Source organism: Pipistrellus kuhlii, unplaced genomic scaffold (genome assembly GCF_014108245.1).
Source record: "Pipistrellus kuhlii isolate mPipKuh1 unplaced genomic scaffold, mPipKuh1.p scaffold_m20_p_62, whole genome shotgun sequence".
Lineage (NCBI taxonomy): Eukaryota > Metazoa > Chordata > Mammalia > Chiroptera > Vespertilionidae > Pipistrellus > Pipistrellus kuhlii.
The window spans coordinates 454335-478137 of NW_023425565.1; the positions used below are offsets into that span (position 1 = coordinate 454335).

At 40.9% G+C, this 23803-nt stretch overlaps 1 protein-coding gene across 1 annotated transcript; it reads left to right on the forward strand.

Annotated features, from left to right (window-relative positions):
- The first annotated feature begins 862 nt into the window (after positions 1–862).
- LOC118708709 (zinc finger protein 2 homolog) lies at positions 863–20783 on the forward strand. The gene is made up of 8 exons (XM_036420133.2): positions 863–978; positions 1260–1363; positions 3308–3366; positions 8157–8192; positions 11108–11234; positions 11515–11610; positions 17956–18016; positions 18489–20783. Exons 2-8 carry the CDS (start codon positions 1336–1338, stop codon positions 20488–20490), a joined length of 2409 nt encoding a protein of 802 aa, XP_036276026.1. The 5' UTR covers positions 863–978; positions 1260–1335; the 3' UTR covers positions 20491–20783.
- Positions 20784–23803: the final 3020 nt, after the last annotated feature.

Sequence of the window (23803 nt, forward strand, 5' to 3'; positions counted from 1 at the left end):
TTCGCAGGCCAACTCTCTATCCACTGAGCCAAACCGGTTAGGGCTTAATGAGTCTTAATCTTTTAACATATTTGCTTTCTCTTTTTTGTTTAATTTTTAAAAAGTAAATTATGCCGAGACCGGTTTAGCTCAATGGATAGAGCGTCAGCTTGGGGACTGAAGGGTCCCGGGTTCGATTCCGGTCAAGGGCATGTACCTTGGTTGCGGGCACATCCCCAGTAGAGGGTGTGCAAGAGGCAGCTGATCGATGACTCTCTCTCATCGATGTTTCTAGCTTTCTATCTCTCTCCCTTCCTCTCTGTACAAAATCAATAAAATATATTAAAAAAAAAGTAAATTATAAATATATGATAGGTACATAACTATATCAGTATGTACCTTTAAAGTAAGGCATTTTCCTGCATAGTCCAAATACAAGGGTGGGCAAAAATAAGTTTACAGTGAAGAGTACACAAAAGTTTATTCCTATATTATTAATTATTGTTTATTTATTATTAATAATTTACTTTTGTCCACCCTTGTATTATCACACTAACCAAGGTAATGGTAATTTCCCTTAATATTTCTAATATCTGGTTCATATTCGTTCTGGCACAAATGTTGTCTCTTGTGGCTCTTTGTCTTTCTAACCCGGATCCCATCAAGTATCACACTTGGCAACGTGTTATCAGGCCCTAAAGTCTAACCCCAAATTGCTGTGGATTCAAGGAAGTCTCCAGAGTCAGGCACCTGGGGCTACTGAAGCGGAAATGCTTCAAAAATTACTTCCTTTGGGCTCAAGGTTTCATGGGAAATGTAGTCTTGAATGTGTGGACCTACGGAGCAGGCCTCCCGGAAAGGGCCTTCAGCAGTCACTCTGCGCAGGTGCTCGCCGGCCCCGCCCCCTCCCCGCCGCCTTCCGGTGCGTGCGGAAGCCGCGCCTGTGCACCTGGGAGGGCGCACGGAGCCCCTGCGGGAGCGGCAGCCCGGGTTCTGCAGGTGGGCCCCCCCTCCCGCTGGCCCGGGTGCTGCGGGGCTCGCCACCGGCTCCGCGGCGCGGGCGGGACTGAGTCCTCCTGGGGGAGGACGCCCCGTGCGGCGGGCGTGGGGACTGCAGGCGGCGCGAGGGCAGCGCACCCTCCTGAGGTTCACAGCGAACTCCTAGTTGGTGCAGTTACTCTGAGAACCGAGTAAGGTGTCATCTGCAAAACATGTTGCCAAATGCCGTGTGGTCACTGTGTAAATGGCTCCCCAGACACTTTGTTCCCTTTTCGTTTCAGTGAGCGCTGACAGCAAGCCCACAGCTCCGCGTGGACGTGCCGTGTTAAGAAGGAACAGGACTCTCCTGGGGGCGGGATGATGCACGAGCTGGCCGCGGAGAGAGGTAGGGTGCAAATATAGATTTTACCCCCTGTTTCTTGCTCTTGTAAAAATCCTCCCGACCCGAACCCAGAGTTTGGAGCACTTAGAAGGGTAGCCTGTCCCCAGCTTCCCAGAGACATGGCTGTGAAGTGAGCGGGGACAGGACCTCACCGCTGGGTAAATATCCTGGGGTTCCTGGGTTTTCTCCAGAGCCCGGGCCCGCTGGGGCTCTGTGGCTTCCTGCACTGTCCAGGCTGCCTCCGTCCCCGAAGGCCCAGTCTGGCGGTGGCGGCCAATAGAAAGATAATGCAAATATAATATACAGACGTCATTAAAAAGTTCCCGCAGCCAGTGAAAAGAAAAGGAGGTGAAGTTACTGTTACTGATCTAATTCAGTACAGTCAAAATAGGACTTTGTCCTGTGGCAGCAGCCACATTTCCGATGTAGTAGTTGCGAGCAGCTAATGGCTGCCGTACTGGTTAGTACATTTTCAGTGAATTCCAAAAGGGTCAGGTTTAGAATGTTGGAGGACGGTTTCAGATAAAGTGCATTTGTTTCGCGGGCTCAGGTCACCTTCCTCTGGAGCAAAGTAACTCTTTGAAGTCAGGAAAGAGGGAGTCCCAGAAACACAGCCATCCTGACAGACCCTTCCCCAGAACTTCAGAGCTGAGGCAGACATTTCTAGAAAGGAGCGGATGCTGGTTTGCTCCACTCGAAGCAGGTCTTGGTGCCTGTGCAGCATGAGTCAAACTGGGTGACGTTGCCACAGCCAAAAGCCGTCACAGACTGTGTGACGGGGGGAACTGGGAGCGGGGAGGCTTGTGTTGAGAGGGATGGGTGGTGTCCAGCTGCACAGGAAAAGGCCCTTCAGTGGATGGCTGGTGACGGATGTGCAGGGAAGGTGTGACCTGCCAGAGCTGATGAAATCCTGAGCGCCAGGTTTCCTTTATTCTGCCCTCACTCCAGATTCTGAGCGGCTCTATTCCCCATCCATCACCACACGTTGCATCTAGAATTATGCAGATGCTCCCTCTTTCCTGAACATAGAGATCTCAGAGCGAGCGTAGAAGGATTTTCTATATTGGCCACTTTTGAAAATCCAAAGTGATTGGTCCCCAAATGAATGATTTTTGTCACCCAGAGCAGAATCCAATAGCAGCAACACAGCACTATTTCCTCACACAGCTAAGTGCTATAACCATCTTCTCAAAAGGTCTTTTTAGAAACTGTAACCAATTTAGAGCAAAAAGTTTAAGAATAGATTTCTTACATAAAATGTCCCATCATATTTTAGAGTTTTCTGAGGAGAAGAAGCTGTAAAGACAAGAAGTTGATTAATAATCCAGCCAGAGTAGTTTTTTGACATTAGTTTTAATGAAAGTAGAGGGCTTCGCCTCTGGTGCACCTGAATTTCCTTAACAAGTCTTCTGCTTTATTTACTTTTTAAATGTTTTTTTTGTTTTGTTTTGTTTTAATTAGGAGGGAGCATAAATTGTTCATTCATTAACAAAAAGCAGTTTACTTAATGAAAAGGCAAAATTAAGCCCATGTGACCATCCCAGAGATGCAGTTTTTCATGTGCTGCTACCTCTGTGTGGTTTTTGCTGTTCCTTCTCAAGACTGTCAAAGGGACCCAGCTGGTGTAGCTCAGTGGTTGAGCATGGACCTATGAACTAGGAAGTCACGGTTCGATTCCTGGTTGGGGGGGCATATGCCCAGGTTGTGGGCTTGATCTCTGGTGGGGGAATGCAAGAGGTAGCCAGTCAATAATTCTCTCTCATCATTGATGTTTCAGTCTCTCCCTCTTCCTTCCTCTTTGAAATCAATAATAGAAAAAGAATGTCAAAGGGACATTCTCCATCGGGAGCCTTTTTCCGGCGTTATGAGCTTTTTTAGGCAGATGAATGTAGGAATTGTAAGGCAGACCAGGTTACTCATGACCCATTTCTCTTCCCTTTTCCCTAGCTAAACCTTCACAGTTTTTTACCTTCCTGCAGGAGCAGCAGAAAATGTACAAAGCTCAGGTGAGTTCAATTTTTAATAACCTATTTATTTTACAGTGGATTTTATAACGGCTTAAGTGTTTCTATGGTAGCATGGAAAAATAGAAATAGAAATGGACCAGGTGCATTCAGAGAAGATATAGAAATACAGAGGAATAGCAGAACAAAGTTGGCATGTGGATATATGCAGAAATTTATTCCTGAGGGTTCTGATATCTGTCAGAATGTCAGACAATACTTCCTTAAAGGCTGACATTGGTGAGGAGATAAAGCAGACTGATTCCCCATATTGTAAAGAAAATTGAAGATAAAAAATATCTTTGTTGTTTTCAAGTAGGCATCTTTTTTAGTTAACAACTTTCCAGTAATATAATCCTGAAATAACATAGAATATTGTCTCTAATTGTTCTTCAGTGAAAGTGGAAGACTTAATGCTATATGTAAACTCAATCAGTACTAGTTTTCAGAAACTCAGACACAGGGGTTGAATTAAGACATTTTTCTGATGGATCAATTGAATATCCTCAAAATTACTCAGCATAAATATGAATTACTTTGCGTAAATACGAACTGCATGTAAGTGGCCTTCCAGATTCTCAGGAATATGGTATACAGGGGCTTTACAGAATCTTTTTTTAATATAGTTTATTAATTTTTTACAGAGAGGAAAGAGGAGGGATACAGAGTTAGAAATATCGATGAGAGAGAAACATCATTCAGCTGCCTCCTGCACACTCCCTACTGGATATGTGCCCACAACCAATGTGCATGTTCTTGACCAGAATCGAACCCGGGACCCTTGAGTCCGCAGGCCAATGCTCTATCCACTGAGCCAAACTGGTTAGGGCTATGGAATCTTTATTGACATTTTATTCCCTAGCATTTCCTTTTAAGCTTCTTGATTGGTCATTGTTTGCCCCTGCTATTATTCACCACTTCTGGTAGCCACTAAGTTAAACAGATGCCTTTCAGTGTTTGTTTTTTGCCTTTCAATGTTTTGACAGATGCTCTGAAGATAGTCTGTTCCCACTATGTAAGCTCCAAGTTAGCTCAAATAAAGACTTCCTTGTAAGCAGGGTCTTTCAGGCAACCACCAAATACACCAGATGATGACAGTTTTCTGGGAATGAGGTGTTTTTGTTTTTAAATTTTTTCTTTAATGATTAAGATATTACATATGTGTCCTTACAGTCCCATTGCCTCCCCCTTTACACCCTCACTCATGCCCTCACCCCCGTGGTATACAAGTCCATTGGTTAGGCTTACATGCATGCATACAAGTCCTTTGGTTGATCTCTTCCCCTTATCTCCACCCTCCCCTACCTTCCTTCTGAGGTTTGATGGTCTGATCGATGCTTCTCTGTCTCTGGATCTGTTTTTGTTCATCAGTTTGTGTTGTTCATTATATTCCATATATGAGTGAGATCTTGTGATATTATCTTTTTCTGACTGGCTTATTTTGCTTAGCATAATGCTCTCCAGGTCCATCCATGGTGTTGCAAATGGTAAGAATTCCTTCTTTTTTACCACAGCATAGTATTCCATGGTGTAGATGTACCACAGTTCTATAATCCACTCATCTGCTGATGGGCACTTAGGCTGTTTCCAAATGTTAGCTATGGTAAATTGTGCTGTTATGAACATATATAGGGGTCATATATCCTTTCTGATTGGTGTTTCTAGTTTCTTGGGATATATTCCTAGAAGTGGGATCACTGGATCAATTGGGAGTTCCATTTTTAGTTTTTTGAGGAAACTCCATACTGTTCTCCACAGTGGTTGTACCAGTCTGCATTCCCACCAGCAGTGAGCAAGGGTTCCTGGCCAGCACTTGTCTTCTGTTGACTAGTTGATGATAGCCATTCTGATGCCACATTGTTGTTTTGATTTGCATCTCTAGGATTATTAGTGACTTTGAGCATGTTTTCATATGTCTCTTAGCCTTCCTTCTGCCTTCATTTGAAAAGTATCTTTTAGGTCTGTTGCCCATTTTTTGATTGGGTTGTTATCTTCCTTTTGTTAAGTTGTATGAGTTCCCTGTAAAAGTTGGAGATTAAACCATTATTGGAGATAACATTGGCAAATTCATTCTTCCAGGCAGTGGGTTTTCTTGTTTTGTTGATGGTTTCTTTGGTTGTATAAAGCTTTTTATTTTGATGTAGTCCCATTTGTCTATTTTCTCTTTTGTTTCCATTGCCCTTGGAGCTGTATCCGTGAAGAAATTTCTTGGGCATATTTTGAGATTTTGCTGCCTATGGATTCCTCTAGTATTTTTATGGTTTCCCATCTTATGTTTAAAACCTTTATCCATTTTGAGTTTATTTTTGTGTATGGTGTAAGTTGGTGGTCTAGCTCATTTTTTTTTGCAAGTATCTGTCTAATTTTCGTAGCACCATTTATTGAAGAGACTGTTTTGACTCCATTGTATATTCTTGCCTCCTTTGTCAAATATTGAGCATAGTGGTTTGGGTTGATTTCTGGGTTCTCTATTCTGTTCCATTGGTCTATATGTCTGTTTTTGTGCCAGTACCAGGTTGTTTTGAGAATAATGGCTTTGTAATAAAGCTTGATGTCTGGTATAGAGATCCCACCTACTTTGTTCTTCTTTCTCATGATTGCTGCAGCTATTCAGGGTCTTTTTTTATTCCAGATGAATTTTTGGAGAGTTCTTTCTAGGTCTGTGAAATATGCCATTGGTATTTTAATGGGGAGTGCATTGGATCTATAGATTGCTTTGGATAGTATAGACATTTTAATGATATTGATTCTACCAATCCATGAACATGGTATGTTCTTCCATCTGTTTATGTTTTCCTCTATCTCTTTTTTCAGTGTTCTGTAGTTTTCCGAGTATCACTTTTACCTCCTTAGTTAAGTTTATACCTAGGTATCTTAATATTTTTGGTGCGATGGTAAATGGTGGTTGTTTTTTTTCATTTCTCTTTCTGTGAGTTCATTATTGGTGTGTAAAAAGGCCATAGATTTCTGGGTGTTAATTTTGTATCCTGCTACATTGCCAAATTTATTGATTAGGTCTTGTAGTTTTTTTATGGAGTCTTTGGGGTATTCTATATACAGTATTATGTCATCTGTGAATAAGGACAATTTTACTTCTTCTTTTCCAATTTGATGCCCTTTATTTCTTCTTGTCTGATCAGTGTTCATGCCTCCTTTGGCAAATATTGAGCATAGTGGTTTGGGTCCACTTCAATAAATGGTGCTGGAACCTATGACTAGCATTTTCAGTACTATATCGAACAGGAGTGGTGAAAGTGGGCATCCCTGTCTTGTTCCTGTTCTGAGGGGGAATCAGTTTAGTTTTTGCCCATTGAGTATGATGTTGGCTGTAGGTTTGTCATATAAGGCATTTATTATGTTGAGATATAATCCCTCTATTCCCACTATGCTGAGCTTTTATCAAGAAAGGATGTTGGATTTTGTCAGATACTTTTTCTGCATGAATGGATATGATTATATGATTTTTTTGTCTCTCATTTTGTTTATATGATGTATCACATTTATTGATTTGCAGATATTGTACCATCCATGCATTCCTGGAATAAATCCCACTTGGTCATGGTTTATGATCTTTCTGATGTAATGCTGGATCCGATTTACTAGAATTTTGTTGAGGATTTTGGCATCTATGTTTATGAGGGATATTGACCTTTAATTCTCTTTCATTGTGTTGTCTTTTTCTGGTTTTGGGATTAGGATAATGCTGGCTTCATAGAATGAACTTGGAAATGTTCTGTCCTCTTGAATTTTTTGGAATAGTCTGAGGAGGATAGGTTTTGGGAATGAGGTTTTGATTTGATGGAAACCCAACCCCCTTATAGTTGCCAGGCTGCTGGTTGCTGGTTGGTTTTCAAACTACTGGAGAGTTGGAGAGCGAGGGCTAAATTAAAAGGACACAATATTGTTCTTACTGTGAGTTAGCCATTTTCTTTGTATATTTCCACAGATTGCCTTTGCCAACTTCTATAATTTTTGCCAGTTTTTTCATTGCTTTAAATGGAGAAGATAATTTTCTGTGATCCCTCTTCAACATTTTAACCTAAATCACTTGTTAGCTTAATTAAAAAAAAGTTCACCTGAATTATATTAAGCCAAATATTAAAGCTTAGTAAAATGAAAAAAAATTTCATTTTTATTACTAATTTTTTAGTTTTGGAAAATATAGTTAAGTTTTCTTTCTTTCTTTCTTTTTTTAACTGTTATACATTGTTTTATTAATTTATTAATTTATTTTATTATTAAATTATCTGTGTACATATTTTAACATTGCTCCCCCCGTCCCATACATACCCTCCCTCCCCAGAGTTCTGTGTCTATTGGTTGTACTTATATGCATGTATACAAGTCCTTCGGTTGATCTCTTATCTCCCCCAGATCTCCCTATCCTCCCCGCTGTAATTTGACAGTCTGCTTGTTGCTTTACTATCTTTATATCTGTCTTTTGGTTCATCAGTTTATAATGTTCTTTAATATTTTCTTTAATTAATTAATTAATTAATTAATTTTTAAAAATATATTTTATTAATTTTTTACAGAGAGGAGGAGAGAGGGATAGAGAGCTAGAAACGTCGATGAGAGAGAAACGTCGACCAGCTGCCTCTTGCACACCCCCCACTGGGGGTGTGCCCGCAACCAATGTACATGCCCTTGACCGGTATCGAACCTGGGACCTTTCAGTCCGCAGACTGACGCTCTACCACTAAGCCAAACCGGTTTCGGCTCTTTAATTTTTTTAGATTAAAATAAATTTAATGAGAAGTGTTCCTGTTCTTGTATGCATTTGTTTTACCTAGTTCCCAGCTACTAGTTCTGAGCTTCACACAGAGGAGGTATTCACTCAGTGATGAAGACATGAATGAACATGTAATTGGATTGTGTCTGTCCTCTTATCTCTTAATCTCCTTTCCCTTTTTTTCTATTTTTTAATTGTGATAAGATCCACTCTCAGCACATTTCTGTGTGTACAATTCAGTGTTAACTAGAGGCACACTGTTGTGCAGAGTTCTCTAGAGCGTAATGTTTTCAGAAGTGAAACTTATGCTCCTTGAATAGCAACTCTCTGCTTCTCACCACCTGCCCCTTTGAAGACTTGTGGAAACTTTCCATTTTTCATTTTTCAAGACTCTGCTCTCTCATGCATCTATCATTACTTTTTAAAAAGTTCTCTGGCTTTGTGGCCTATATTTTTTCTGCCAGTGCTTTTTGTTTATTGCTAGAGGCCCGGTGCATGAAATTTGTTCACTGGGGCAGGGCTGGCCTATGCCTTCTCGCATGCAGTCTGGGGCCCCTCAGGGGATGTCTGCCTGCTGCTTAGGCCTGCTCCCCGTGGGGACTGGGCCTAAGTCGGCAGTTGGACATACCTTCTTGTAGTCCGGGACTCCTTGCTCCTTCCGCCTGCCTGCTCGCTGCTCCTTGCCACTGGGTTTGCTGTTCTTTAGAGCTGCAGTGGAGGCTGGAGAGGCTCCCGCCACTGCTGCTGCACTCACCAGCCATGAGCCAGGCTTCTGTCTGACTGGTGTTCCCCCTGTGGGATCCCACTGACCACTAGGGAGCAGCTCCTGCATTGAGCGTCTGGCCCCTCGTCATGCACATTGTAGCGACGGGTTCTTCTGCTCGTTCTGCCGTAATGTTTGCTTAGACTTTTATTATATGAACTAGAGGCCCGGTGCACAAAATTCGTGCATGGGGGTTGGGGTGTTGTCCCTCAGCCCAGCCTGCACCCTCTCCAATCTGGGACTCCTTGAGGGATGTCCAACTGCAGTGAGATCTGGCCTAAATTGGCAGCCAGACATCCCTCTCACAATCCAGGACTGCTGGCTCCCAACTGCTCACCTGCCTGCCTTCCTGATTGCCCCTAACTGCTTCTACCTGCCAGTCTGATTGCCCCTAACTGCCCTCCCTGCAGGCCTAGTCCCTCCCAACTGCCCTCCCCTGCAGGCCTGGGTCCCCACAACTGCCCTCCTCTGCAGGCTTGTTCGCCCCCAACTGCACTCCCCTGCAGGCCTTGTCCCTCCCAACTGCCCTCCCCTGCTGATCTGATCATGCACAACTGCTCTCCCTTGCACACCTGATCCCTCCCAATTGCTCTCTCTTGCTAGCCATCTTGTGGTGGCCATCTTCTGTCCACACGGGGGCAGCCATCTTTGACCACATGGAGGCAGTCATCTTGTGTGTTGGGGTGATAGTCAGTTTGCATATTACTCTTTAATTAGATAGGATTATTTTTATTTGTTAATCCTCACCCGATATTTTTTCCATTAATTTTTAGAGAGAGAGTTGAAGGGAGGGAGAGGGGAAAGGAAAGGTAGGGAGGGAGAGACAGAGAGAGAGAGAGAGAGAAAATCATCAATGTGAGACACATTGATTGGTTGGTTGCCTTCCACATGAGCCCCAACCAGACCCCTGATTGGACCTGGCGATTGAACCTACAACCAAGGTACTTGCTCTTGACCAGGAATTAAATTCAAGGCCCTTCAGTGCACAGGCCTAACCATTGAGCAACACTGCAGGGCTCTGCCAGCCTCTTTTAATATTCCTCAAATGTTGTTTTTGGTACTTTTCTTTGCTCATTTCCTTCATGCTCAAGTTGCTGTTTGACTCCCGATAACTTCAGTTACTGCCTAAACTGCTATTACCTCCCAGTGTTGGTCTCCATCCTCCGCCTCCTTCCTGTGTTCTGGCACTGTGTGCGTCCTAGAGTGAGGGACGGTCCCAGCTCTGTGTTCCCAGACTCTTCAGCTGCAGCGTGAACAGATCCGTCACAGGAGAGCCTGTGGCACAGGGTTTGCTTTGTTCCCACATCAGTGTTTGGCACCAGTGTTCCCGGAGCAGCTCGTTGCTGGACTGGGCGGCTACGTCAGTGGTTACCACGTTGGTGGTTGCTTCTGCGCCGTGACTGCTTCCCTTTCCTTACAGCGGGTGCTGCTACTTCAGGCCAGATTGTGCTCTCTCACACTGGTCTCCCTGATTCCGCCTCCCTGGCAGGTTGTTCTTTGCTCTTCATGAGCTCTAGATTTATATATCTTTATACATTTATGTATTCATAAGCTCAATCATGTAGGATATCTCCACAGCTTACATGTATCTTTCTTGACTCCCACTATTTATGGTAATGATGTCCAAGGAGGGATTGAACATCCTAGAATTCTCTAGGATACCCAGGATAGTCACTTGGGATTTAGGAGAGTTGTAAGAAGTCTCTTTACACTGGATTTTTTTTTTTTTTTTTGTCTTAAAAATCTGTAATTCGGCCTGGCTTGTTTGGCCTAGTGGTTAGAGTGTTGGCCTGCGCACTGAAGGGTCATGGGTCGATTCCCGGTCAAGGGCACCTACTTGAGTTGTAGGTTCCATCCCTGGCCTTAGTCAGGGTGCATGTCAGAGGCAGCCAATCGATGTGTTTTTCTCACATTGATATTTCTCTTTCTCCCTCTCCTCCTCTCCCCCTTCTTCCCTCCCTTCCACTCTAAAAAAATCAATGGAAAAATATCCTTGGGTAAAGGTTAACAAAAATAAAACTATAATTCATAAATATAAATGAATTATGGTACATTAGAAGCTAATTGAGTAACTCCACATTAAAGACAAATGAAGTTAAAATTAGACATCCTTGGTACCTGTTTTTGAGCCTTTAGAGTAAATAGGAAAATAGTTCTCAAAGGTATTTTCTTTGCCACATAATAAAATAGTTCTCAAAGGTATTTTCTTTGCCACATAATTCAGAACTTTTTAACAAGATGCATTGCAGGGATCGGTGTCGTTCGAAGACGTGTCCGTGGAGCTCAGCAGGGAGGAGTGGCAGCGCCTGGGAGCCGGGCAGAGGGCCCTGTACAGAGAGGTGATGCTGGAGAACTACAGCCACCTCGTCTCCCTGGGTGAGCAGCCCTTCCCGGCAACTCCCCTTAGGCACATTTCCTCGCCTTTTAAATGATCAAAGCACATGGATCCTTTATAGAGATCAATGTTTTTGATTAAGAGGCCCAAGTAACTGAAACCTTTAGAGAAATAGAAGCGATGTTTGTGACATTACTTTCCCATTAAAAACTGCAAACAGGTACCTTTATGTTTCTCCTGCTGCTGTATCTTTCTCCACCTTCAGAAACTAAAAAGCCCATGGATCTGCTCTAAATATCCCTTCAATTGTTGTATGCACAGGGTATTGCGTTACCAAACCCGAGGTGATCTTAATGTTGGAGCGAGGTGGAGAGCCCTGGCCCGTAGAGGAAGAATCCCTAAGCCAGAGGTACCCAGGTGAGCACGGACAAAGGAAACTCTTTGGGTGGTTAAGCCTTTAAGGGAAAGGCTTTAGTAAATTGTTTTTGCTTTTAAACAGCTTTATTGAGATATAATTTGCATGTCATATAATTCACCCTTTAAAAGTGTACAATTAATTCAGTGGCTTTTATTATATTCATAGACAGATACATTCACCACAGTCAGTTTTCTTCCCCTCTGAGAGAAACCTCATGCCACTCAGCTATGTTACCTCCCTGCCCTCTGGCCTATCCAGTCCTAGCACACTACTCTGCTTCTGTTTCTATGAATTTGGCTATTCTGGACATTTCAAATAAATGGAGTTACACATTATGTGTTCTTTTGTTATTGTGTTTTGTTTTTTTCCACTTTGCATTACAAGGTTCATATTATAGCATATATTAATATTTCATCCTTTTTATGGAAAGAATATTTCATTGAACATACCACGTTTGTTTGCTCATTAATCAGTCAGTGGACATTTAGGATGCTATCTTTTGGCTATTATTGAGTAGTGCTAATTAATCATTCATTTACAAGGTTTTGGTTGGACATAAGCTCTTATTTATCTTGAGTTTCTAGTAGGAGTGGAATTTCTGGCTTAGATGGTAACTGTGGAACTGCCAGACTGTCTTCCAAAGTGGCTGTGCTATCTCACCTCCCAGTGACAGCACCTGAGGGTTCTGGGTCCTCCACATCTTCTCCAGCACTCACTACCTGACGTTTGATTGGAGCCACCCTAGTGAATGTGAAATGCTACACCATTGAGGTTTTGATTTGCATTTTTTTATTAGTCAACTGGGCTGGCATAACAGAATACCATAGTCTGGGTGGTTTAACACATTAAGTGCCAAGCCTGTTTTGTCTTCCTCTCCATTTAGCCCGTGATACCCATTTCACTGATATGTTGGCAGCACCAGTGACTGACCGGTCTGGATGGAAAGGATAGTGTCAGTCACCAATGACTGACGTGGCGCTTAATGTGTTAAATAATAGAAGTATATTTCTCCCAATTCTGGAGGCTGAAGGTCTTAACATCATGGTGCCAGCAGGCTAGATTTTTGGTGAGTCCTCTTTTTGGCTTGCAGGTGAGCACCTTCTCAGTGTATCCTCGTGTGGCCTTTCCTCTGCACCCATGGAGAGGGAGCTCTGATGGCTCTTCCTGTTTTTGTAAGGACACCAGTTCTGTAGAACTAGGGCCCCACCTTTATGACTTCATTTAATCTTAATTACCTCTCTAAAGGTTTTATGTCTAAACTAGAGACCCGATGCACAAAGATTTGTGCAAGAATGGGCCTTCCTTACCCTGGCTGCTGGCACCGTCTTTGCTCTGGCCAGAGCCGCCTTCCCACCTTCCCATGCTGCCATAGGCCCCGCTCCACCCTGCCCCGCCCCTGGCCACTGTATATGCAAATTAACCCACCAGCTTTGTTGGGTTGATTTGCATACTCACTCCTGATTGGCTGGTGGGTGTCACGAAGGAACAGTCAATTTGCATCTCACTCTTTTATTAGAGTAGATATAGTTACACTAGAGGCCCGGTGCACATCATTTGTGCACTTGGGGGTGGGGAGGTGGTGGTCACTCAGCCCAGCCTGTGCCCTCTCGCAGTCTGGGAGCCCTTTTATTATATACAATTGGGAGTTAAGGCTTCCAACTGTGAACTGAGATAGGGGGATGCAATCCTATGTAATAAAAGGGTAATAGGCAAATTGATCTAGCACACACTGACCACCAGGGGGCAGATGCTGAACGCAGGAGCTGCCCCGTGGTGGTCAGTGCACTCCATCGGGGAGTGCTGCTCAGCCACAAGCCGGGCTAATGGCTGGCGAGTGCAGCGGCAGCGGCAGGAGCTTCTCCCAGCGCAGCAGCAGTGCTAAGGATATCTGACCGACGGCTCTCAGACAGCTAAAGGGCACAGGCTATGCTGAGGGAACCGCCTTCCCTGCCCCCACCCCCGAGTGCATGAATATCATGCACTGGGCCTCTAGTTCGTCCATAATAGTTTTTCTGACCACTAATGATGTCAACCATCTTTTCATCTGCTTATTGCCCTTTATGTAAACTAATAAAAAATTTTAGGAATTTCAGAAGTCATAGTTTCAGTACAGTTCCTCAAGCAAAAAAGTAAAGTCATCTTTAAGTAAATATTTTCATTGAAAGTTTTTGTTGTGAAGCCATTTAAATAGATAGTGTAACATAAAGGTTGACAAAATTTCAAACATGTTTCCCAGTCACTAAATATAAATGATTGGATCATACTAATTGGCTATAAATGATATCCTTAAATAGTAAAATCCTAATATTCAAATCAACCAAACAGCGGAATGACTGGTCGCTATGACATGCACTGACCACCAGAGGATAGACATATGCTCAATGCGGGAGCTGCCCCCTGGTGGTCAGTGCGCTGCTCAGCCAGAAGCTGGGATCATGGCTGGTGAGTGCAGCGGGGCTGGAGGGAGTCTCTCCTTCCTCCCCAGCAGTGCTCAGGACCCTCGGAGGATGTCTGACTGCCGGCTTAGGCCCGCTCCTGGGGAGCCTACCAGTCCCGGGGGTGCCCTGACTGCAAGAGGGCACAGGCTGGGCTGGGGGTGCCCCACCCCCTCCCAGTGCACGAATGTCCTGCACCAGGCCTCTAGTACTTAAATAAGGACATTGGCACCTGATAAAATAACTGGGTGGTTACTGTTACTGAAGGCTTGTGGGAGCCAGGTCTCACCCCTGCTCAGTGTTAATGTGGCAACTTTGTCCTCCAACTCCCAGGGGTTATCTACAAAGGTTTAGTGGCTTACCTGAACTTCTTTTCCCACTTGGCTGTATTGGAGCTGCACCCCATTCTTCTGTTGGCATGATTTCAGAGGAGGCTAAGGCTAAACAATAACTTTGACAAAGTCCATTCTTCAATTTTCTGTGAGGACCATGCTTTTGTTGTCCTGTCTAGAAACATCAGAACTCAGATTTATTCCTGTGATTTTTTTTCTAGAAAATTTTAAAATCCACATTTTGCATTTTGTGATCCATTTAGTGATAATTTTTATAGAAAGCGTGAGGTATAATTTTTGAAAAAGCTGTTCAGTTATTTTAGCACCATATTTTGAAAAGGTTATCATTTCTCCATTGAGTAGTACTTGCATGACCTCAGAAAAACAGATGAGTGCAGTTTGCATATATATTTGTATGTATGCTTTGTATGTCTAAGATTGTATATTTCTGTGATGTCTATTTTTTTATTCATTTGCTATCATTACTATAGTAGCTAATTTTTTAAATCGAGTAGTGTGAGTTCATCAACTTTCTATATGAATTTTTAAATGAGCTTTTGATATAAAAAAGCATGCTGGCATTTCAGCTTGGATTGCATTAAATCTATAGATCAAATTAAAGACAGTCGACATGTTAATAATATATTGCATTCTAATTCATAAATGACATTTACCTCCATTTATTTAGGATTTCTTTCATCAGTAGTTTTCAGCATACAGATACCAGTTTTGGGGGTTGGTTTTTGTTTTTTTTCTGGTGTGTGTGAGTGTACTATGGTAAATTATCTTGTATATCTAATTTCAAATTCCAGTTGATCAATTATTTGTATATTATTGGCTTTTGTATATTAGCTCTGTATTTTGACTTTGCTGAAAATTCTTAGTTTGTGGAGTTTTCTAAAAGAATTTTTTGGTGATTTTTCTTGGTAGACTTTGTATCTTTCATTTTTATTCTTGCTTTATTGCATTGGTTGGAACTTCCATTACAATTTCTAGTAGAAGTAAACACTTTCTACTCAACACCTTTTTCTGCTTTTGAGAGTAAACACCTTTTTATTTTTTCTAATCTTAGTGTTAAAGTTTTCAGTCTCTATTAAGTATGATGTTAGCTATAGGCTTTTAGTAGATTCCTTTTATTAGGTTAATGGTTGAATTTTCAATTTAATGAAATATTTTATCTTAATTGATGTGGTTGTGTGTATTAATATTTTAGACAGTTAAATGATGGATTATATTGATTTTTTTTCCTATTGGCAACTTTGCATTATTGAGATGAATCCCACTTGATCCTGATTATTTATTTTTATATATAGTTGTGTTCCTTTAGCTACTTTATTTTTTTGCTATTCCTCATCAGAGGATATTTTTCATTGATTTTTTTTCTTTTCTCTTTAAAATGGAAGGGAGAGACAGAGATAGAGAAACATTATTGTGTGAGAGAGAGAGACATTGATGTTGCCTCCTGCACACTCCCTGACTGGGGCCAGGAACCAAATCTGCAGTGGTACTTGCCCTTGACTGAAATTGAACCTGTGAACCTTCAGTCTGCTGGCCTACACTCTAACCATGAGCCAAACCAGGGCTAGATACTAGTTTTTAGTATTTTTATATTTATTGTCATGAGGGATGTTGGTCTGTAGGTTTCTTTTCTTGAATTATCTTTGGTTTTGCTGTGAGGACATAGGCCTTAAAATTATTCAGGAAATCTACATATTGTAATTTCTTGAAGAGATTATGTAAAAGAGATACTGTTTCTTCTTTAAATGTTTGGTAGAATTCAGTAGTTAACACCTTCTGGTCCTGGAGCTGTGTTGTTGTTTTTTTTCTCACATATTCCCCCCCCCCCCCCCCTCCATATTCAATTTTTTAACTATATCTTTTTGGGACTTTTCTTTCTTCGTGAGTGAGTTTGGTAGTTCTTTGTTTTTAAGAAATTTGTCCTTTCATATAAATTGTTAAACTTATGGGCATAGAGTCTCTCTCAATATTCTTTTATTATCTCTTTAATGTTTGTTGTGTCTGTAGTTATATCCCCCCGTGTATTTATTTCTGATATTGACAACATGTCTTCTTGTTTTTCCTTGGTTCATTTTTATCACATAAAAAATTTCTTTTCGAAGAAGTAAGCTTTGGTTTGATTTTTCTCTGTTATTTTCAGTTTTACTCTATTTGCTAACCTTTAATATTTTCTTCTTTCTTTAGATTTAACTTTTCTTTCTATAGTTATTTTTATTCTTATCCAAAGATATGTTCATTGATTTTAGAGAGAGAGAAACATTGATTGGTTACCTCCCTTACATCCCTGATGAGGGACTAAATCTGCAACCTAGATGTGCCCAGACTGGGCATTGAAACTGCAACCTTTTGGCCTAGGGAATGACACTCCAGTCCATTGAGCCGTCCATCCGGGGCTCTTTGTGTTCTTTCTTTTTAAATATATTTTATTGATTTTTTTACAGAGAGGAAGAAAGAGGGATAGAGAGTTAGAAACATCAATCAGCTGCCTCTTGCACACCTTCTACTGGGGATGTGCCCGCAACCAAGATACATACCCTTGACCGGAAACGAACTTGGGACCCTTGAGTCTGCAGGCTGACGTTCTATCCACCAAGCCAAACAGGTTTCAGCTTTGTGTCGTTTCTTAAAGTGGAAGCTTAGGTAACTGGTTGGAGATTGTTTTTGCTAATATAAAAATTTCAAGCTATGAATTTATCACAGTGCTACTTTAGCTGCATCCCACAAATTTCTATGTTTTGAATTGTTTTTCTTTTCATTCACTTTAAAATACCTTAATTTTCTGTGAGCTGCACTTTGTCACCCATGATTTAATTAGAAGCATATTAATTTACAAATATACATTTTTTATTTCTTTTAAGATAACCTTATGTTACTAATTCCTAGTATAATTTTTTGTTTCTCTTTCTGAGATTTTATTGTTGGTGTATAAAAATGACATCAATTTTTGGGTGTTAATTTTGTTTTCTGCTACATTTTCAAATTAATTTGTTAAATCTAGTAGTTTTTTTTATGGAGCCTTTAGGGTTTTCTATATACAATATCATGTCATCTGCAAATAATAACAGTTTTACTTTCTCCTTACCAACTTGGATGCCTTTTGTTTTTTTCTTCTTGTCTGATTGCTATGGTTAGGACAAAGTAGACATCCATTGTCTCATTCCTGTTCTTAGGGGAAATGGTTTTAATTTAGCCCATTGAGTATGATGTTGGCTGTAGGTTTGTTAAATATGGCTTTTATTATGTTGAGGCATGATCCCTCTATTCCCACTTTGCTGAGAGTTTTTCCCCCCCAGAAATTTTTTTAATTGCAAGAGTAAGGACCTGGAAGAAGGAGACTGATCCATTTTGGCTAGCACTGGGAGTAATTCTGATTTTTTTAAATAATGTGGATGAGCAGAGAGAAAGTGTGTGTGTGTCTTGTGTTTCTGTCGGTGTGCATGAGTTATTAATCTTTGAAAACCTGACCAGAAACAATACAAAGCATAACAAAACATGATTATGAGCTCCTCATAATAAGAAATTTAAGATTCACAAGTGTTTTCAATGTTTCTAATTTTAGGATATTACAAAGTTGATGTCCACATTGAGGAGAACCAGGAAAAACAAGAGAAACCTCTTTGGCAAGTAATATTCATTGATGATAAACCATTGAGTAAAGAAAGGTAGATAGTTTTAGGAAAACCAATTAATCTGGATATAACTGCAGATTTCTCAGGAAAAATGCCTGTGAATGTGACTCACATAGAATGAAGTTGACACTTATTTCTGACGTAATTATTAATGATAGAAACTTTTCAAGAAAGGTTGATTACACGAATGTATGTGAAAAGTTGCAGCTTGATATCAAACATGAGAAAGCTCATCCTGAAGAGAGGTCTTAGGAGTATAAAAATATGAACGCTCTCAGTTATAAGAAAGATCATTTGAAATTTCCAACTTGGAGCAACCTTTTGAATATAATGAATTTGGAAAAGTTTTACATGATAACACTTTTGTCTGTTTTATAGTTAAGAATTCTCTAACAGGAAAGGAATAATGTAAGGATGATGTATTTGGGAAAAACTGTGATAACGCAACTCTATTTAACCACAGGAGAACTGGTCCAAGGGAGAAATGCTTTGATATTAATGAATGTGGGAGATCCTGTGACAAAGCCACTATTGTGGAATATGATAAAGTTCAGATGACTATGACACACTATGAATGTAATGAAAGTGGAAATAATTTCAACAGGAATTTACTCCTCATTCAACCTCAGAGGACTGTTACAAGAACTGTTAAAAGAACTGCTTTTGAAAGCAGTAAATGTGAGGAAAACTTGACCCAAAGATCAGCCCTTCTGGTACATCGGAAGACACAAACTGCAGATAAGGTCTGTGTTTTTAATGGATGCACAAGTACAAGGGCCTCCTCCCAGGATTTAGACCTTACAGTACATCAAAGAACTCCGACAGAAGAGAAATTTTATCACTGTGGTAAACTTCGGGAATCCTTGCTTGAAAACTCACTTTTCAGTGTAAATCAGGGAAACGATATAGGAGAGAAGTCATTTGAAAGTAATGAATACAGTGAGTTCTTTTACCGGAAAGCATACCTCATTCAGCATCAGAGGACCCACTCAGAGGAGAAAACCTGTGAATGTGAGGAGTGTGGGAAATTCTTCTGTTCAAATTCACACACTATTCATTATCCTGGAACTCATATCGGGGCCCAGCTCTATGAAGATAATGAATGTGGGAAAACTTTCTGTCAAATGTCAAACCTCAGTGAACATCTGACAGTTCACACAAAAAATAAACCTTATGATAACAATGAATGTAGGAAATCTTACAAGAAGTGTGCCCTCTTAGTACATCAGCGAACACACACAGAGATTAAACTCTATCAAAATAATGAATATGGTAAATCATTCTCCAGGGTGGCACAGATCAAAGAACACCAGAGAATTCACACAGAAGAGAAACCAAATGAATGTATTGAATGTGGGAAAACATTCTCCAAGACATCATCACATCTCAGAGTGCATAAGAGAATTCACACCGGCAAAAAACCCCATGAATGTATTGCATGTGGGAAAACTTTCCCCAACAAGACACACCTCAGTGCACATCAGAGAATTCATATAGGGGAGAAACCCTATGAATGTAATGCTTGTGGGAAAACTTTTCCCCAGAAGACACACCTCAGTAGCCATCAGAGAATTCATACAGGGGAGAAACTGTACAAATGTCGTGACTGTGGGAGATCTTTTGCCCATAATTCAACCCTTAGAGTACATCAGAGAATTCACACAGGTGAAAAACTCTATGAATGTAATGACTGTGAAAAAACTTTCACTCATAATTCAGCCCTCCAAGTACATCAAAGAATTCACACAGGAGAGAAACCCTATGAATGTAATGCATGTGGGAAAACTTTTTCCAAGATATCGCATCTCAGTACACATCAGAGAATTCACACAGGGGAGAAACCTTATGAATGTAATGAATGTGGGAAAACTTTTTCCAGAAAGATACACCTCAGTACACATCAGAGAATTCACACAGGAGAAAAACCCTATGAATGTAATGCATGTGGGAAAACTTTTTCCCGTAAGACAAATCTCAGTACCCACCAGAGAATTCACACAGGTGAGAAACCGTATGAATGTAGTGTATGTGGGAAGTCTTTTGCCCGTATATCTGGTCTGAAATCACATCAGAGAATTCACACAGGAGAGAAACCCTATGAGTGTAATGAATGTGGGACAGCTTTTGCCCACAATTCAACTCTCAGAGAACATCAGAGAATTCACACAGGGGAGAAACTGTATGAATGTAGTGCATGTGGGAAGTCTTTTGCCCGTATATCTGTTCTGAAATCACATCAGAGAATTCACACAGGGGAGAAACCCTATGAGTGTAATGAATGTGGGACAGCTTTTGCCCACAATTCAACTCTCAGAGAACATCAGAGAATTCACACAGGGGAGAAACCACATGAATGTAATGAATGTGGGAAAACTTTTGCTCGTAAGGCAGTTCTAAGAGTACATTATAACAGAAGGCACACCGGAGAGAAAAACCTTCCATGTAATGAATTTGGGAAGTTATGAAGAAACTGATACTGTATTAGAAAACACATAGTGGGGAAGGTCATGTCTCAAAGACTGGCAAGTTGTTTCCTTTAACTATTTCCTCTTCTAATAGACAAGCTTGTCTAAATTTCCCAGTCTGGTAGGTGGGGACCTGTGGCAGTGGAGACAGGGATGGGGAAGGTGGGGCCAGCACTCATACTCACAACTGCACACGTGCAGACACACACAGCGCCCACCAGCTCACAGCCTTTTCTCCCTTTCTTTTCCTCCCCCCAGCTCACCCTCTGAGCCTCTCTCAGAATGAGGAAACAACAGACAGCCCGAAGAAGCCTGGGTGGAAGGGAGGGCAGGCAGAGGGTGGAGTATCCCCCACTGGCCCCACCCCCTCCCAGCTGGGAAAGAGGAAGAGGGACACAGGGAGGCATGGAGGACTGCTGAGAAAAACAAAGAGAGACAGAGACTGGTCAAGATCAGGCTGGCAGGGCAGGGGGACAACCAGACTGGCAGCAGAGGGAAGTTGGGGGCGGGATCAGGTTGGCAGGGGAGGACAGTTAGGGGCTATCAGGTAGGCAGGCAGGTGAGTAGTTAGGAGCCAGTGGTCCCAGATTGTGAGAGAGATGTCTGACTGCCAGTTTGGGCCTTATCCCACAGGCAACCGGACATCCTCCAAGGGGTCTCCGATTGGAGAGAGTGCAAGGCTGGGCTGAGGGACCCCCTTCTCCCTCCCACCCCCCCATGCATGAATTTTATGCACTGGACCCCTAGTCATTGTATATGGAAAGCAACTTCTGTCAATGTCCTGAATAATCTGACCGCATTAGAAATGAAAGAAATCTCAGGGAAAAACTCAAAGGCCTTTACTTCCAAGTGAACTTGATTAAACATCAAATGATTAAGATTAGACTAAAATCTTGTATTTTGATAAGTACATTTCTAACACATTGAGTTTGCAACAGATAATTTTTTTTCTAAGAAAATGTATCAGTTTCAGAAATGAATAAAATTTTCACCTAGAACTGATGTACTAAAACTTGTTTTATATGTTACGTAAGTTTTATAGAAAATACTTGTGCACAAACTCACTGTGGAAATTTTAAAGATGGAAGAATAGGTTGAATTCTGTGGACAACACTAATAAATGTTTGTGACTAGTCTCTGAGTTATGTGGTACATCTGTGAGTCTCTGTAACAATAGAAGGCAGTAGCCAAACTTGGTCTGGGCCTGTTAACTTTTCTGATTGACTGTCTATGCTGCTTTGGATTCCCTGAGCTTAATGCTGTTAGATTTTGGCATGCCTGTGATCTCTGAATATTGGTCTGACCCTGTTTTTTAGGACTATAAGATTTCTCAAGGATTCTTTGTGTGTGTGGTGGATGTTGATTCTTAGGTGTTCTTTTGACCTTCATTTTATGCCATTTTAGTGTTTCATTTTGCACTGAGTAATTATAAAGCAAGTCTCAGCTTTCTTGTACACATGTAGCCTGAGTATTCTATATAGGATTTTATCCCACTCCTATGATGCTTGCTGATAATGCAGCATTGCAAACTATTATAGTTGATTTCTGCCCTGCTTGGGTAGGAGGTTTTAGAATTTGAATGAAATCAAGGCTACTTTCATGTCAGAAGTCTGCATTAATCTTAAAAAGAACTCGCTTTTTTTTGGTGGGGGGAGGCGGGGGGCAAAATATACTATAGTCTTAGCCAAGAAAATATTTGTTCAATCTGTCCTAATTTCAGGCTACATGGTTTGGTCAGCACAGAGAAGAAAGTAAATTAATTTCTCATTTTAAAAATCTGGACCACTAAAATTTTATCTCAACACTGGGCATGTTGCTTTCTGCAAGTGTGATCTGATAGATTATGTGGACAATGTCAGTTGATTCCCTGAGTAAATATTCTATTCCCTATTAATATTATGTGAGAGAAAATTATGTGTTATTATTTGTTCTTTACCATTAATTGGAAAAGCAGGTATTTCTTTGACTGGCTTGTTATCGCTTTACTTAGTGGCTTCACTGCCATAGAAAAAAGCCAGGAGATGAGGCTGATGGTACCACCTGGGCTAGCACACCAGAGACTGAGTTAGCAATCCTAGTGGCAGGAGAGTTCCAGCAACTAAGAGAATATGTTTGGCCCTGCCGATTCGATACAATGTGAGTTTGTTGCAAGGGGCCAAAAGGGAAATGAATCATGCTTGATTTTTCAGAAAACTATTGATTCCTAGAAAATTAAAGTACTTTAAATTTTAAAAAAATTAACTTCATTCTGGAATAATAGATTTAAAGAAAAATTAAAACAATAATTCCTATATACTCCTCACACAGTCCCCTTATTAACATCTTTTATTACTCTAGTACATTTCTTAGCTTCCACTGGTCTTTGACAATTTCTCATACCTTCCATATGAGAAATAGGGTTGCTGGTTTTTTTGGTGTTTTTTTATTTATTTTTTATTTTTATTAACTTGACAGTTTTGAGAAGTACTTGAGTATTTTGTAGACTCTCAATTTGGGTTTCTAGTATATTTTTATGTTTGCACTGGTGTTACCATTTTATACTTTTGAAGGAAGATCACAGAGGTTAAAAAAATGCCATTCTCATTAATAGCATATGCTGTCAATGTGAATGATCATTAACGATGCTAAACTTGATCACCTGGTTGAGGTAGTATCCCTCAACTTAAAAGCATAGCACCATGCTTACTACTTGATAAAAATTTCTTGAATAAACTAATAGTTTATCAAGTTGCATATAAAATAAGATCAAAATCCTTTTTATATATTTCATATTTTAGTGTTGGAGACAATAAAAATAGCTTAAAAACTAGAACACCTGGAGTCTTATGCTGATTTAGTTCATAATCCAACGTTTTGGTTTTAGTGTTTATTGGAATATGAATGAATCATTGCCCTTTTCTTTGTTCCCAGGATTTATCTTCAGGATTTTATTTATCTTCACATCTCATCATGGTAGTGGTGCTCAACTCTTCTGTACATCTTTAAAAACATATATTTACCTTTATTGATTTCAGAGAGGAATGGAGAGGGAGAGAGAAATACATCAATGAAGAGAGAGAACCATTGATCAACTGCCTCCTGCACACATCACCCTGGGGTGTGAGCCCGCACCTGGGCATGAGACCTAACCAGAAATCAAAATCGCCGCCTCCTGGCCCAGTCCCCGAACCACATCGCTGAGCTCTTCTATACATCAACTTTATCTTTGGAGACTGGACTTTGAGTAACGAAAGGACTGAAAGAAAGTTTGCGTTATCTGAGCCAATCAACCCAGAGGTTATTATATTGACCCAGATAATAACAGTAGATACAA

Bases quoted from the DNA above. Each gene is read 5' to 3' on its own strand.
- LOC118708709 (XM_036420133.2), top strand. From the start codon at position 1,336: ATGATGCACGAGCTGGCCGCGGAGAGAG. The intron at 8,193-11,107 runs GTATTCACTCAG...GATGCATTGCAG, and splicing joins CTGAGCTTCACACAGAGGAG to GGATCGGTGTCGTTCGAAGA. The intron at 11,235-11,514 runs GTGAGCAGCCCT...TTGTATGCACAG, and splicing joins CAGCCACCTCGTCTCCCTGG to GGTATTGCGTTACCAAACCC.